Source organism: Ornithorhynchus anatinus, chromosome 2 (genome assembly GCF_004115215.2).
Source record: "Ornithorhynchus anatinus isolate Pmale09 chromosome 2, mOrnAna1.pri.v4, whole genome shotgun sequence".
Taxonomy (NCBI): Eukaryota; Metazoa; Chordata; class Mammalia; order Monotremata; family Ornithorhynchidae; genus Ornithorhynchus; species Ornithorhynchus anatinus.
The window spans coordinates 6,605,198-6,622,255 of NC_041729.1; the positions used below are offsets into that span (position 1 = coordinate 6,605,198).

The 17,058-nt window shown below is 49.0% G+C and overlaps 1 protein-coding gene across 2 annotated transcripts; it reads left to right on the forward strand.

Annotated features, from left to right (window-relative positions):
• The first annotated feature begins 6,381 nt into the window (after window positions 1-6,381).
• Window positions 6,382-9,695, forward strand: LOC100079619 (dynein light chain 1, cytoplasmic). 2 transcript variants are annotated; one of them, XM_029058741.2, is made up of 3 exons: window positions 6,382-6,485; window positions 7,285-7,422; window positions 9,355-9,695. In XM_029058741.2, exons 2-3 carry the CDS (start codon window positions 7,291-7,293, stop codon window positions 9,490-9,492), a joined length of 270 nt encoding a protein of 89 aa, XP_028914574.1. In that variant the 5' UTR covers window positions 6,382-6,485; window positions 7,285-7,290; the 3' UTR covers window positions 9,493-9,695. The 2 variants fall into 2 exon arrangements, with proteins under 2 accessions (XP_028914574.1, XP_001506020.1); XM_001505970.6 differs by lacking the exon at window positions 6,382-6,485 and adding an exon at window positions 6,690-7,160.
• The last annotated feature ends 7,363 nt before the right edge of the window (window positions 9,696-17,058 follow it).

Sequence of the window (17,058 nt, forward strand, 5' to 3'; positions counted from 1 at the left end):
CAGTGTTCTAAGCGCTAGGTAGATATAAGGCTGTCAGGTTGGACACAGTCCCTGTCTGACATGGGGCTCACGCTCTTAAGCCCCATTTTACAGGTGAGGGAACTGACACACGTTTGACACATGGTAAGCGCTTAACAAATACCATTTTTAAAAAAAGGACTTGGGGGCTAAGGGTGGAGCAGACTGGTGAGCCTCATGGTTCTTGACCTTACTCTGAAGATGTCACAAAGAAAGAGGGAGGTGGGGCCTTTGAGGAAATTCAGCTTTCTGAGAGTGGAAGCCATGAAAGGTTCATCGAAAAGCAGTGTGGCCTAGTGTGCAGAGCACGGGTCGAGGGAGTCAGAGGAGATTCTATTTCCGGCTCCGCCACTTGTCCGCCATGTGACTTTGGGCAAGTCACTTCACTTCTCTGGGCCTCAGTTACCTCCTCTGTAAAAGGGGGATGAAGACTGTGAGCCCTTCGTGGGACAGGGACTAGGTCCAACCTAATTAACTTGTGTCTCCCCCAGCGATTAGAACAGTCTGGCACAGAGTAAGCATTTAACAAGTACCATAACCGTAATTATTACTAATTAGCATTATTATTGCAGAGCGCTCTGCTAAGCACTCGGGAGAGCACACTAGACCAAGAGTTGGTCCAACCTGATCACCTTGTATTTAATCCAGATCTTGGGAGAGTGCCTGGGCCATAGTAAGGGCTTAACAAATACCATTAAGAAAGAAATAAAGAAAGAAAGGAGCAGGCTTGTCTCTGCCACACCACTTCCTGACTCGTCTAATTGGCAAGAAGAGTTCCACCCATATAAGAAGAGGCACTTTAACCCCAAGGACACCTGTCCCCACCCTCCTGAGAGACAGCCTTATTTGATTAATACTCATTACCCAGAGCCCACGGGGTAAATGCTATTGTTCTTCCAAACCAGGATTTCCATGCTGTATCCTGGCAGGAATTTCGGGTGGTCCAAACTCTCATCTTCTCTTGGCTTGGTATTTCTTTCTTTCCTTGGCTCAGTGGGAAGCTGTGTGGCTTAGTGGGAAGCAGCGTGGCTCAGTGGAAAGAGCCTGGGCTTCAGGGTCAGAGGTCATGGGTTCGACTCCCAGCTCTGCCACTTGTCAGTTGTGTGACTGTGGGCAAGTCACTTAACTTCTCTGTGCCTCAGTTACCTCATCTGTAAAATGGGGATTAACTGTGAGCCTCACGTGGGACAACCTGATTACCCTGCATCTACCCCAGCGCTTAGTACAGTGCTCTGCACATAGTAAGCGCTTAATAAATACCAACATTATTATTCCTTTCCTTCCTTCCTTCCCTCCCTTCTTCCTTCCCTCCTTCCCTTCCTTCCTTCCTTCCCTCCCTCTCTCCTTCTCCGCTCCCTCCTTCCCTTCCTTTCCTTCCTTCCTTCCCTTCCTTCCTTCCTCCAGATTAAATACCTTAATTTCCAGACAATTTTTTAAATTAAAATCTTAAGTTTGACTCTTTTTTAGGATTTAAATTTTTTTTCTCTTATTCCTCTCACATCCATTATTCTCGAACCAGATCCCCACATCAAAGTGTATTTAATAATAATGACAAGAGGAGAGTGCCTGGGACATAGTAAGGGCTTAACAAATACCATTAAGAAAAAAAGAAACGAGCAGGCTTGTCTGTTCCTCCCTCCCTCCCTCCCTCCCTCCCTTCCTTCCTTCCTTCCTTCCTTCCTTCCTTCCTTCCTTCCTTCCTTCCTTCCTTCCTTCCTTCCTTCCTTCCTTCCTTCCTTCCTTCCTTCCTTCCTTCCTTCCTTCTTTCCTTCCTTCCCTCACATACACTGATGAACTTGTACCTACCCCAAGTGCTTAGAACAGTGCTTGAGCCATAGTAAGTGTCTAACAAATAGAGAACAAGTGCCCTGCATATTGTAAGTGCTCATTAAGTATGATCGAATGAATGAATGAATGAAATACCATTATTATTATTATGATGATCATTATTATTACATACACTTTGGTGTGGGGATCTGGTTCAAGAATAATGGATGTGAGAAGGATTAGAGAAAAAAATTTACATCCTAAAAAGGAGTCAAATTTAAGATTTTAATTTAAAAAGTTGTCTGGAAATTCACTGTGCAGTCTCTATGGGCAAATATGCTTTTTAAATGGAATCTGTTAAGCCCTTACTATGTGCCAGGCACTGTTAATAATAATGTTGGTATTTGTTAAGTGCTTACTATGTGCCGAGCACTGTTCTAAGCGCTGGGGTAGACATAGGGGAATCAGGTTGTCCCACGTGGGGCTCACAGTCTTAATCCCCATTTTACAGATGAGGGAACTGAGGCACAGAGAAGTTAAGTGACTTGCCCACAGTCACACAGCCGACAAGTGGCAGAGCTGGGGTTCGAACTCATGAGCCCTGACTCCAAAGCCCATGCTCTTTCCACAGAGCCACGCTGCTTCTCTTGTTTTAAGCCCTGGGGTAGATACAGGCTAATCAGGTTGGACACAGTCCATGTCCCACATGGGGTTTACAGTCATAATCCCCAATTTACAGATGAGGTAACTGAGGCACAAAGAAGTGAAGTGACTCACCCAAGGTCATAGAGCAGACAAGTGGCAGAGCCGGGATTAGAAACCAGGTCCTTCTGACTCCCAGGCCCATGCTCCTCCCACTAGGCCTTGCTGCTTCTTTGTATCCTGCATGGTGTACGTACCTGAGCCGGTTCCTGGTTTCCTAACTAATGTATTTCAGACTTCTGGTTGTATCCCTTGGGAACTTTCTAGTGGAGAGGCCGTGAGCTAGGCAATTTACTGAACAGCAGAGATCCTTTACTCCCACTTCCGCTTCACTCTGGCCCACCAACGGAGCTCATGCCTCAACTCTGAGGTCCATTTGGACCCCTCATTCTCACCCAAGAGAAGTAATATTAATAATAATGATGGTATTTGTTAAGCGCTTACTGTGTGCCGACCACTGTTCTAAGCGCTGGGGGAGATACAAGGAAATCAGGACGTCCCATGTGGGGCTCTCAGTCTTCATCCCCATTTGACGGATGAGGGAAGTAGCCTCAGAGAAGCAGCGTGGCTCAGTTGAAAGAGCAGGGGCTTTGGAGTCAGAGGTCATGGGTTCGAATGCCGGCTCGGCCACTTGTCAGCTGTGTGACTGTGGGCAAGTCACTTCACTTCTCTGTGCCTCAGTTACCTCATCTGTAAAATGGGGATGAAGACTGTGAGCCCCATGTGGGACGACCTGATTCCCCTGTGTCTACCCCAGCGCTTAGAACAGTGCTCTGCACATAGTAAGCGCTTAACAAATACCAACATTATTATTATTATTATTACCTCTTCCCCCCGGGGGGGATTCACCACCAGCCTGGCAACACCCCTCACCTCAATGGTTCACTCCCACAATCAATCAATCTGATTTATTGAGCCCTTACTGTGTGCAGAGAAGAAGCGTGGCTTAGTGGATAGGGCACGGGCCTGGAAAGCAGAAGGACCTGGGTTCTAATCATGACTCCTTCACATGAGAAGCAGCATGGCTATGAGAAGCAGCGTGGTTCAGTGGAAAGAGCATGAGCTTGGGAGTCGGAGGTCGTGGGTTCTAATCCCGGCTCCGCCGCTTGCCAGCTGTGTGATTTTGGATAAGTCACTTCACTTCTCTGGGCCTCAGTTACCTCATCTGTAAAATGGGGATTAAAACTGTAAGCCCCACGTGGGACAACCTGATCACCTTGTATCCCCCAGCACTTAGAACAGTGCTTGGCACATAATAAGCGCTTAACAAATACCACCATTTATTTTTATTTTTATTTATGCCTGCCGTTTGACCTTGGACGAATCACTTCACTGCTCCTGGGCTTCAGTTCCCTCAACTGTAAAATGGGGATTGAGACTGTGAGCCCCATGGGGGACAGGGACTGGGTCCAACCTGATTAGAGAAGCAACGTGGTTCAGTGGAAAGAGCCCGGGCTTGGGAGCCAGAGGTCATGCATTCGAATCCTGGCTCCGCCGCTTGTCAGCTGTGTGACTGTGGGCAAGCCACTTCACTTCTCTCTGCCTCAGTTCCCTCATCTGTAAAATGGGGATGAACACTGTGAGCCTCATGTGGGGCAACCTAATTACCCTGTATACCCCAGCGCTTAGAACAGTGTTCTGCACATAGTAAGCGCTTAATAAATACCAACATTATTATTATTATTATTAAGTCACTTAACTTCTCTGTGCCTCAGTTACCTCATCTGTAAAATGGGGATGAAGACTGTGAGCCTCATGTGGGACAACCCGATTACCCTGTATCTACCCCAGCGCTTAGAACAGTGCTCTGCACATAGTAAGCGCTTAACAAATACCAACATTATTATTATTATTATTATTATTATTATTAACTTGCATTTCCCCCAGCACTTAGAACAATATTTGGCGCATAGCAAGATCAGGCCGGGGGGGAATGTCAATAATTATAATAATTGTGGTATTTGTTAAGTGCTTACTATGTGCCAGCCACTGTACTAAGCACTGGAATGGATACAAGCAAATTAGGTTGGACACAGTTCCTGTACCAAGTAGTACTCACAGTCTCAATCCCCATTTTCCAGATGAGGACACTGAGGCCCAGAGAAGTGAGTTGCCCAAGGTCACCCAGCTGACAAGTGGCGGAGCCAGGATTAGAACCCATGACCTTTGCCTCCCCAGCCCGGCCTCTTTCCACTAAGCCCCACTGCTTAATAAACACCACCGTTATTATTATTATTATTATTATTATTATTATTAATGATTAGAAGAGGGTCCTCTAGAAAGAGAGCTCCTTGGGCAGGGAGTTGTTGTGTTGTTGTACCGGACTCTCCCAAGTGCTTAGTGGGGTGCTTTGCGCACCACAAGTATTTAATGAATACCGTCATTATGATTACGATGATGAGAAGCAGCATGGCTCAGGTGAAAGAGCCCGGGCTTGGAAGTCAGAGGTCATGGGTTCTAATCCCGGGTCGGCCGCTTGCCAGCTGTGTGACTTTGGGCAAGTTACCTAACTTCTCTGTGCCTGTTACCTCATCTGTAAAATGGGGATTAAAACTGTGAGCCCCACGTGGGACAACCTGATCACCTTGTATCCCCCGGCGCTTAAAACAGTGCTTTGCACATAGTAAGTGCTTAACAAATACCATCATTTATTTATTTTTTATTTTTTATGATGATGCATCGTGGCTTGGTGGCAAGAGCCTGGGCTTGGGAGTCAGAGGTCATGGATTCGAATCCTGGCTAGGCCACTTGCCAGCTGTGTGACGGTGGGTAAGTCACTTCTCTGGGCCTCAGTGACCTCATCTGTAGACTGGGAGCCTTCACAACCCGATGACCTTGTATCTCTCCCCCAGTGCTTAGAACAGTGCTCTGCACATAGTCAGCGCTTAACAGATACCATCATTATTACGATTATTCCCTGTGCCTCAGTTCCCATGAGAAGCAGCGTGGCTCAGTGGAAAGAGCCTGGGCTTCGGAGAGGTCATGGGTTCGACTCCCGGCGCTACCGCTTGTCAGCTGTGTGACTGTGGGCGAGTCACTTAACTTCTCTGGGCCTCAGTGACCTCATCTGTAAAATGGGGATTAACTGTGAGCCTCGTGTGGGACAACCTGATGACCCTGTATCTCCCCCAGCGCTTAGAACAGTGCTCTGCACACAGTCAGCGCTTAACAAATACCATCATTATTATGATTATTCTCTGGGCCTCAGTTCCCTCATCTGGAAAATGGGGATGAAGACTGGGAGCCTTCACAACCTGATGACCCTGAATCTCCCCCAGCGCTTGGAACAGTGCTCTGCACACAGTCAGCGCTTAACAAATGCCATCATTATGACGATTATTCTTTGGGCCTCAGTTCCCTCATCTGGAAAATGGAAGACTGGGAGCCTTCACAACCTGATGACCCTGTTAGACCAGTGCTCTGCACATAGTCAGCGCTTAACAAAGACCATCATTAGGATTGATGATGATGAATAAGTAGGATCGAATGGAAAAAGGAGGGAAACAGGTCGGGGTGAAGGGGCCGCCCCGGGCCACCCCCCCCCCCAACGCAGGGCAGGGCGCATGCGTGGGCGCTTGCCGGCCCCTCCCCCCCGCCCTGCCGCCTAGGAACAGAGGTGGGCCTCTCCCGCCTCGGCCGGCTCCTCGCGCCGCTCCTCGGCCGCCCATTGGCCCGGGGCCCCGCCGCCTCGGCCCTCGTGCCGCCGGGCGCGCCCCGTCGCCATGGAGACCGACGCCGCGCGCGGTGCATTGTGGCCCGCAACAAAAGGCGGCCGAAGGTTCCTGGGGGAACCATTGAGGCGCCGAGCCAATGGGGGCCGCGCCCCGGAGCCGGGGCGGCCAATGGCGACGGCCTAGGGGGGCGGGGTCGGAAGGGCGGGGGGGCGGGGCCGAGGCACTAGGCGGCGGCGGCTGGCGTGGGGTGGGTTAGATGCGCAACGGCTTCAGCGCTGCTCGCACCTGCCGCCCTCGTCGCCCGTCGCCGCCCAGCGCCCCGCGGTAAGGACCGGCCCCGGCCCCGGCCCCGCGGCCCCTCTCCTCCCCGTTCCCCCCGCGCCGCCACCCTCTGCCCCGCCGGCAGCCCGGGCCCCCCCCCGCCCCCACCCCCACCCCCGCGGGCAAACGGCCGCCTACGGGGGGGGGGTCAGGCGCCCCTAAATGCCACCCCCCACATTTCTACCACCCCTTTCTAGCGAAATCCCGCAAATTTCCACCACCGTTTGCAGTGCGATCCCGCACATTTCTACCACCCGCTTTAAAGCGAAATCCCGCAGAGTTCTACCACCGTCTGAAACGCGATCCTGCCAATTTCTACGGCCCTTTTAAGCGCCGATCCTGCTAATTTTTACCACCGTTTGAAGCGCAATCCTGCCAATTTCTACGACCGCTTGAAGCGCAATCCTGCCAATTTCTACCACCGTTTGAAGCGCAATCCTGCCAATTTCTACGACCGCTTGAAACGCAATCCTGCCAATTTCTACGACCGCTTTGAAGCGCAATCCCGCAAATTTCTGCGACCGCTTTAAGCGAAGTCGTGCAAATTTCCACGCCCGTTTTAACAAAATCCCGCAGATTTCCACGCCCGTTTTCATCCCCCAAATTTCTACGACCGTTTCAAGTGAAGCCCCGCAAATTCCTCCGACCGTTTTAAGTCTGCAAACTTCAAAGCCCGTTGTAAGTGAAATTCTGCAGATTTCTCCCACGAACGGCCCAAAGCCCACTCAACTTCTTCTTTGCTTCTCCCACCTCTCCCGTTTTCTCCCCCCACCCCCCACCCCTTTCCCTCTACTTGCACCAGGTAACCATGTGCGACCGAAAAGCCGTGATCAAAAATGCGGATATGTCGGAGGAGATGCAGCAGGACTCGGTGGAATGTGCCACTCAGGCCCTGGAGAAATACAATATAGAGAAGGACATAGCAGCTCATATCAAGAAGGTAGGAGGAAGTCTTTGCAACGGAGACACCCCCCACCCACCCCGTAGAGGGGCTGGGGGTGTTTAGGGAAGGGGGCTTTTTTTGGGTCCGTGACCTGTCGTAACATTTCGATTGGAAACTGCCCCTCCCCAAAGTGATGGGCTTGACGGTGTCCGAGACTGCATTATGTAACCCCAAGGGGTTGGCCAAACAGCCTCCCTGTCAGGACCCCCCCCAAAAAGTGGTTAAATGGCCAAGCGGAGTCATAAAAAGACCCCAAAATGAGGTGGAACTTCGAAATGACACCCAGTGGTATGCCACCTGGTCACTGTTTCTGTATTGTCCCCTGCCAAGCGCTCAATAGAGTGTTCTGCACCCCCAAGCGCTCAGTAAATGTGAACGGTAGACTTGTAGTTATAGGGGTGAAGCCCACCCACCTCGTCCCCTGGTATTTCTGCCAAGCGGGATCCATTGGGGTGTGCTGAAAAAGGGGGGGTGTTCCCAGAGGGGCCCTGGGAGACTCCAGGGGCGAGGGTTAGCCTCCGGTTTTGCCAAGGGGAAAGTGGGGGGGAGGAGGAGGGTTGGTGAATAGCCCTCTGAACAAATCTAATAAAAGTGCCAGCTCTCAGACAGAAACTATGTTGCTTGAAGGGAAGGAAGCCGGCAGTCTCGGGAGTGGGTGGGTTAGGCCGAGGCTCCAGAGATTGTTGGAAGAGAAATAAATACCGCTTGTGACAAGCACCACAATGCTGTCCATGTGAGCTTTCATGTAGTCAAACAAGAACAGCTACTTCCTTTTTAATAGGTCTTAAGTAGCTGCAGTCAACAGATATTTACTGAGCTCCCCCAGGGCGCGTAGCGCTGTTCTTGAGGGCCTATCAAAAATTATACTTGAACTCGGCCCTCAACACAATGTAAACATACTGTGGTACGTCGAAATCTGAAATTCATACAGGTGGTCCTGGGTTTCTGTCCCTCTCTCTCCCCTGGCCCCATTTCCTTCTTGAAACTCAAAATGTACTCTTGATATGAAGGGCGTTCGGGAAAGAGGGCTTCCCAAATTATTAAAAAAAAAAAATCTTTCTTTAAAATTGACATTGGTTGTTCCTATACTTTGCTTGTATTTAAAAATGATTGATGGTCTTGCCCAAGGTGACAAGTTGTGTGTGTTTTAAGAGACTACTCGATACACCCCCTGTTCCGGTAAGAGCTTTGCAAACGTGTCTGGAGTGCGATGGAACTATTTTAAGTTAATTTCTGCTAATTTCTCTTGATTGCTTGCCTAGTGTCAGAGACCCGGCACTTGGTAAAGAAGAGAAGCAGCATGGCCTAGCGGTTAGAGCACAGGCCTGGGGCTCTGCCACTTGTCTGCCTGTGTGACCTTGGGCCACTTTTGTGCCTGTCACCTGATCTGTAAGTGGCCATCAGCCCCAGGACTGCATCCAACCTGATTAGCTTGTATCTACCCCGTAGTTAGTACAGTGCTTGGCACGTAGTAAGCACTTAGCAAAAAGCATTTTGAAAAAGACTCCTAGTGGAAAGGTAGAGGGAAGTGACTTCCTGCAGCCCTTCCCAGTTCGAGTTCTTAGTACTGCTCTCCCTCAACTCGGATCTACCACTTCTTAAAGAACAATAACGTAGGAGGAGAACGATGAGAAGGGGGATGCTTGGATACAAGAGAGCTCTGTGCTGCAGCTGTTTTTATCCTACTGGGCTCTCTGCTCCCCAGTTCCACTTAACTCAGAATACAAGTATGTTTGCTTTAATGCAGTACGTAGGCGACTTGGAGCCGAGGGACATTCTTGCATTCCAAGAATCTGCAGATGCTAACCTCCCTCCCGAAGTCTCCTCTGTCTAGACTGGCTAGGGAAGAAGGCCGGTTATGATGTCCGACGTGAAACTAAAATGAGTGTCTTTATTTTATTTTATTTTTTCTCTTCTCCTCCTCCCCAGGAGTTTGACAAGAAGTACAATCCCACCTGGCACTGCATTGTGGGGAGGAACTTCGGTAGCTATGTGACACACGAGACTAAACACTTCATCTACTTCTACCTGGGCCAAGTTGCCATTCTTCTGTTCAAATCCGGTTAAAGCATGGACTATGAGATCCACCGATCCATCCAAAAAAGGACTGCAGCCGAAATTCCAAATACCAGAGACTGAAATCTTCAGCCTTGCCAAGGGAACACCTTGCTCTCGAAGCCTTTATTGTGCTGTTGTTGTTGTTGTTAATGTACAGGGGTCTCCTGTGTACTAGTCTGTTCATCGTGGCTATAAAATAATTAGCAAAACAACTTTACATTTGTATTTATTTTCTATTCTAAACGACCCCTCCCTCTTTTTTTTCCTCCAAAGAATCCCACCCTCTTTTAAAAATAAACCTGTTGGAGATGTATGTGTGTTTAACTAAGACTTTGTTCAATAATCCTCTAGGCAGAGTTGAGGGGTAGGCTCGATGGATGCCTTTTCAGGATGAGGCTAGTTGAAGGTGAGCCCTGTTAATAGATTTGGGGGTGGGGGGGTGGGGGTTTCCTTTCCCTTCAGCCACAGCACATGAGCCTGTCTCACTGCAGGTTTTGCACAAACTTTAGAAGTTTACATCCCAAACATTTGTCTAGGACAAATGCCGGCTTGGGTGGGTGAGTGTCAAACGTGAGAAGGGGTAAAGGGACAGCCTGTTTTGTTTTTTTTTTTTTAAAAAAAAGGACTGATGTGTTAGACCGAAATTTCTAGGGGCAGAGTCTTGAAAGTGCAGGCCTCCACTAACGGGCAAAACCATTCGACTTCTTTTCTTCATTCACAGCATACTTTGTTCCTAAACCTCTGAGGATGAGAGGGTAGCTAATGTGCTTTGAGGTCTCCAGGTGGTATTGTTTCCCTCTAAGCTCTTAAAAGGCTTCCGTTTAATGTGTGTCTTCCTTTTGATGGAAGTACAGTCCTGGCAGGAATTTAAAACTCGGTAGCCTGCTGCTGTGCTGTAAGGCGGAGCTGCGAAGGGAGATTTTCCACGATCAAATGGGAACCCAAGTTGGAGTGGAGTCACTTCTCTAACCCTTGCAGGGGGATGAATAACCTTCCCCGCCAACTTCCCTCTGGCACTTGGACCCCTCCCTCTCCGTCTCCCTCCGAGGAACAGCTTTGGCTGGGAGCGATGAACGGCAGTGTTCCCTTTGCTTCCTAACCATGTGGCCAAGGCAGAAGTGTGGGAACAGACCTGTAACAGAATGAACAGAGACCACAGCCCACGTTGGTGAAATGGCACAGGGGATGGACTTTCTGGCCTTCCCCCACATTGCGATTTCACCGGAGCGCCGGCTTCTCGGGGTTTATCGAACAGAAGGCTAGAATCGGAACAGCTGCCGTCTTGACAAGACGGACGTGGGGGGCTCACGTAATTGTGAATGGCGGTTCACCAATGTGTGACTGAAGCTTCGTGTTACTAGCGAGTGTGTGAAAGGAAAAAGGAAATGGTGGATTCAGACTTGAGAAGCAGAGTTGCCTAGTGGATAGAGCACGGGTGTGGGAGTCAGGACCTGGGTTCTAATCCCCGCTCCGCTACTTGTCCGCTGTGTGACCTCAGGCAAGTCGCTTCTCCGTGCCTCAGTGACCTCATCTGTAAAATGGGGATGAAGACTATGAGCCCCATGTGGGACAACCTGGTCACCTTGTATCTTCACCCAGCGCTTAGAACAGTGCTTGGCACATAGTAAGTGCTTTACAAATACCAATAGTATAATAGTAATCATACTAATTGTCTGCTAGGTGATCTTGGGTGAGTCACTAAACTTCTCTGTGCTTCAGTTACCTCATCTATGAAATGGGAATTAAAACTCAGCCCTGTGTGGGATGATGATGATGGTATTTGTTAAGCGCTTACTATGTGCAAAGCACTGTTCTAAGCCCTGGGGTAAATATAAGGTAATCAGTTTGTCCCACCTGGGGCTCACAGTCTTAATCCTCATTTTACAGAAGAGGTTACTGAGGCACAGAGAAGTGAAGTGACTCCCAAAGTCACACAGCTGAGCCGTGGCGGAGCTGGGATAAGAACTCACGACCTCTGACTCCCGAGCCCGGGCTTTTTCCGCTGAGCCTATTAATTCTTTGGAGGGGGGGAAAAGCCCTAAAAACATTTACAAATATAACACAGGGTGTTTGTGACTCTTCTTTTTTACTGCAGCAAACTCACCAACTTATATCTTCCCCAGTGCTTAGTATGGTGCTTGGCACATAGTAGACGCATCACAAATACCATAAAAAACAAACGACGGTTATTTAGCCTGAAGGGACAGTCTATTAAAACAACATTCTTTCCTTCTGTTGTCAGTTCTGGGTCGGGACTTGAGAAGCCTTTGTTAAATGGATCCCTTTAGTACCAGCGGGGCCAGAGAGGACGCTGCTCATTCTGTGCTAAAAATGGGTTGTTGCTGTGTAACACAAGTGGGTCGACTTGTTACACCTCTCTCTCTATAGGCAGACCTCTACTGGCGATGAAAATAGTTCCCTCTCTCAATCGCCGTGGCTTGTTAGCGAAGTTCTCTTCAATGCTTCTGTATGAAGCAGTTCCACAGGCCCCTTTGCCTGGCGGCCCATTAAACCGCCACATATTATACCTGCGACGACCCAATCCACCATGGCAATAAATAGCGGTGACCTCATATTCTCTCAGCATAAATCTCCCAGTGCCCCTAAGATCTCCCTACCTTAGAAGCCCAAGCGGTGAATGTTTATAGTGAGGCCCCGGGTCTCGGCCTATTGTCAGAGCGAGTGAATGCAGATTACATCTATTTTTGATTCAGATGTGAGGGAAACATGTTTCCATGGAGATGGGATTGGGCTGGCAGCGGCGGCAGGTTCTTTCCAGGCCTCTGAAGTTGACGAGGCAAACTGACTCCAGCTGCTGAAAATAAAACAGTAGCAGAGCTCCTGGGGCTTTCAAAAACCTCACACCTAGGATTTAGCATTTGATGCAGTGATCTTAAACTGTTGTTCTCTTGGGGTATGTATAGTACATACACACACACACACACACACAAAAATCAACCTTAATAATAATAATAATAATAATAATAATGATGATGGTAGTTGTTAAGCATTTACTATGTGCCAAGCACTGGGATGGGGGGGTTACAAGGTAATCAGGTTGTCCCACGATGGGGCTCACAGTCTTAATCCCCATTTTTCAGATGAGGGAACTGAGGCACAGAGAAGTGAAGTGACTTGCCCAAAGTCACACAGCTAAGTGGCTCACGTCCTCCAGGAGACCTTCCCAGACTGAACCCCCCTTTCCCTCTGCCCCTCCTCCCCTCCCCATTTCCCCCTTCCCCTCACCACTGTGCATATTTATACATATTATTACCTTATTTATTTTGTTGTTGATGTGTACATCTCTATGATTCCACTCATCTTGATGATGTTGTTTTGTTCTGTTTTGCTTTGCTGTCTCCCCTGGTTAGACAGTGAGCCCGTCAGTGGGCAGGGATTCTCTCTCTCTGTTGCCGAACTGTACATTCCAAGCACTTAGCACAGTGCTCTGCACATAGTAAGCGCTCAATAAATACTATTGAATGAATGAAAGTGGCGGAGCCTGGATTAGAACCCACGACCTCTGACTCCCAAGCCCGTGCTCTTTCCATTGAGCCACACTGATTCCCGTAACACCATGACACCTTAAACCAAGGGTTAAGCTTGTTGTGATCCTTTAGCAGTGGTCAGTTAAATGACTTGGGCTTCAAGTACAATAGTAATAATAATAATAATAATTATGGCATTTGTTATGCTTTTACTATGTGCCGGGCAATGTACTAAGCACTGAGGTGAATACAAGCAAATGGGGTTGGACACAGTCCCTGTCCCACCTGGGGCTCACAGTCTCAATCCCCATTGTACAGATGAGGGAACTGAGGCCCAGAGAAGTGACTTTCCAAGTTCACACAGCAGACAAGCGATGGAGCCGGGATTAGAACTCATGACCTTCTGATTCCCAGGCCCATGTTTTATCCACTATGCCATGCTGCTTCTCCATAGATCTTCCAAGAACCCTTACCTAGAAACCAGCAGGCCTGGGCATCTCTCTAAAGACACTTTCAATTACCTCCCCAGGCAGTGAGCCTCCCATGGGACGGGGACTGTGTCCAACCTGATTATCTGGTATCAATGGTATTTATTCATTCATTCATATTTATTGAGCGCTTACTGTGTGCAGAGCACTGTACTATGTGTCTGGGAGAGTACAACACAATAACAGACCTATTCCCTGCCCACAGTGAGCTTACAGTCTAGATGGGGGGAAGACAGAAATATAAATACATGACAGATCTGTACCTAAGTGCTACAGGGCTGGGAAGGGGGATGAATAAAGGGAGCAAGTCAGTGCGATGCAGAAGGGAGAGGGAGAAGAGGAAAGCGGGGCTTAGTCAGGGAAGGCTTCTTGGAGGAGATGTGCCTTCAGTAAGGCTTTGAAGTTGAGGTAGGGGGGAGTAATTGTCTGTTGGATTTGAGGGAGGGCCTTCCAGGCCAGAGGCAGGATGTGGGTGAGGGGTCAACATTGAGATAGATGAGACTGAGGCACAGTGAGAATGGTAGCATTAGAGGAACCAAGTGGGCGGGTTGGGTTGTAGTAGGAAAAAAGTAGTGAGGTGAGGTAGGAGGGGACAAGGTGATTGAGTGCTTTGAAGTCAATGGTGAGCAGTTTTCGTTTGTGGCGGATGTGAAGGGCAACAACTGGAGTTTTTTGAGGATTGGAGAAACGTGTCCTGAACGCTTTTGCAGAAAAATGACCCGGGCAGCAGAATGAAGTATGGATTGGAGTGGGGAAAAGACAGGAGGCTGTGAGGTTGACAAGTAGACTGATAGAGGATTAGGATGGAAGAGAGGCTGTTGGATTTGGCAAAAAGGTGATCACTGGTGACCTTGGAGAGAGCGGTTTCTTGTGGAATGAAGGGGACGGAAGCCAGATTGGAGGGGGTGAAGGAGAGAATTGGAGGACAGGAATTTGAGACAGCGGGTGTAGACAACTCACTCAAGGAGTTTGGAGAGGAATGGTAGGAGGGAGATGGGGCGATATCTGGAGGGAGCCGTGGGGTCCAGGGAGGGCTTTTAATACAAGGAAGACATAGGCATGTTTGAAAGCAGTAGGGAAGAAACCATTGGAGAGCCAACAGTTGAAAACGGTTGTTAGAGAGTGGGCAAGTTGTTTCAATAAGGTGCGGAGGAATGGGGTTGGTTGTGCTGATGGAAGGGTGGATTTTGAGAGAAGGCGGGAGATCTCAAATACAGATACTCCTGGAAGAGATGGGAGAGTTGAGCAGGGGTCAGGTTGGGGGAGGGACTGTGTAAGGACAGGGGAGATTTTAGGGAGGTCATGCCTGATAGTATCAATTATCTTAATAAAGTAAGTAGCCAGGTCATTGGGGACAAAGGATGGAAGAGACGAGGGGGATAGAGGTTCTGAGGAGGGAGTTAAACGTTTGGAACAACTGGCAAGGATGATGGGCGTGGGTGTCAATAAGGGTGGAGAAATATTTTTGCAGGGCAGAGGGGAGGGCCGTGTTAAAGCACACAAGGATAAACTTGAAGGGGACCAAGTCCACCTGATATTTAGATTTCCGCCAGCAGCGCACCGTGGCTCGTGCACAAGAGCGAAGGAGGCGGACTGTGCAGGTGGATCCAGGGCTGTGGGTGAGTGGTACGTAATCGACGAAGGGATAAGGGAACGAGTGAATTGAGCTGGTGGTATTGAGTCACTTTGGTCACCAAGGGAAGGTAGTGTGGGTATGGAGGCTAAATGGGGCGTGACGAGTTGAGAAAATAAGATGGGGTTTAAAAATCGGAGGTCTCTAGGAACAGTACAGGTTTTCGGGGAGGAGGTGTGTGGGAGAGAAGGCAAGTGAGGAAGTTGTGGTTGGATAGGGTGATTTCGGAGTTGGCGACGGTAGAGATTGAGCGGTGGAGCAGGTCAGTGAAGTTCAGGAGTGATAGAAGGCGGGCAGAAGAAGGGTCATCAGGAACATCTATGTGGATAGTGAAGTCTCCAAAGATCAATGTAGACATGGAGAAGGAGAGAAGGAATGTGAGAGAGGGAACAAAATGATTAAAAGAGTTGGAAGTGGGACCTAGGAGGTGGTAGACAACTTTTACTAGAATCTGGAGAGGGTAGTAGAGGTGGATGATATAGGTTTTTAAGGAAGGGAAAGGGATGGGGGAGGCAGAATGGTGCGGGAGTGGCTTTGGGGCATGGGAAGGAAGCCAACACCTCCTCCTTTCCCAGTAAGTCTGGGGGAGTGGGAGAAGACTGTGTCATCTGGGGAGAGTCAGCTTTCAGTGACGGTGAGGAGGAGGAATGATTGGGTCAGGAACAGGTCAAGGACAAAGGGAAGCTTCCCCATGATGGAGTGGGGGTTCTGCAGGCTGCACTTGGTTGAGGCTGTGGGAAAGGGGTTACAAGGGGTGGAAGGATGTGGGGGGTGGAATCGGTGTGGGAGGTGAGGAGGGTTTGGATGGAAGTGAGTTGACGCCAACCCCAACGCCGGGGGAGGGGGTCAAGGGGTGGTGTTGGGACAGGAGGACAGGGATGGGGCGGGGAGGAGGGGTTGGGCTGCCTGGGGGTAGGAGGGAATTGAAAGGTCATGGTAGGGTGTATCGTTTAAGTGTTATAGTTGAGGTAAAAGCAATAACTATCAGGTGATAACCTGAGGAGGTGGCTGACTTGTCCTTGGGTCATTGAGAGTGGAGAGGCCTACGATTAGGAGAACCCCGAGGAGATGTTTGAATTGTCCTTGGGTCCACGAGAGAGAAAAATCATAATTACAGTACTTGTTAAGCACTTACTATATGCCAAGCACTGCATTAAGCACTGGGGTAGATACAAGGTTAATCAGGTTGGACACAGTCCCCGTCCCACATGGGGCGCACAGTCTTAATCCCCATTTTACAGATGAGGTAACTGAGGTACAGAGAAGTGAAGTGACTTGCCCAAGGACATCCAGCAGTCAAGTGGCAGAGCCAGGATTAGAACCCAGTTCCTTCTGACTCCCAGGCCTCGGCTCTATCCATTCGGCCACGCTGCCAGTGTTGAGGAGAACCCTGAAGAGATGGTTGAATTGTCCTTGGGTCCTTGAGAGTGAGGAGACCAGTGTTTACAGTGATTACAAGTAAACAGACTGGATTGGTGTGAACATAGGAGAAAGCAGGGCCTGAAGAGGTGTGAAGGCAAGCGGCCCTTGAAATGTAAAAAATATACTGAGCATGTACTATGTGCAGGGCACTGTGCTAAGCGCTTGGGAGAGTACAACAGAGTTAGCCAACGTTCCTGCCCACAACAAGCTTACAGTCTAGAGGGGGAGACAGACATTAATATAAATTTATTATAAAGTATCTACTCCTGCAGTTCGTACAGTGCTTGGCACATAGTAAGCGCTTAAATACTATTATTATTCTACTGGGTTTCTTTTAATGGTATTTAAGTTTAAGTATTCATTCAATCGTATTTAATGAGCGCTTCCTCTGGGCAGAGTACTGTATTAAGCACTTGGGAGAGTACAATACATCAATCAACAGACATATTCCCTGCCCACCACGAGCTACTATGCTAAAACTGGGATAGATACAAGCTAATCAGGTTAACACAGTCCATGTCCCACTTGGGGCTCACATTCTTGA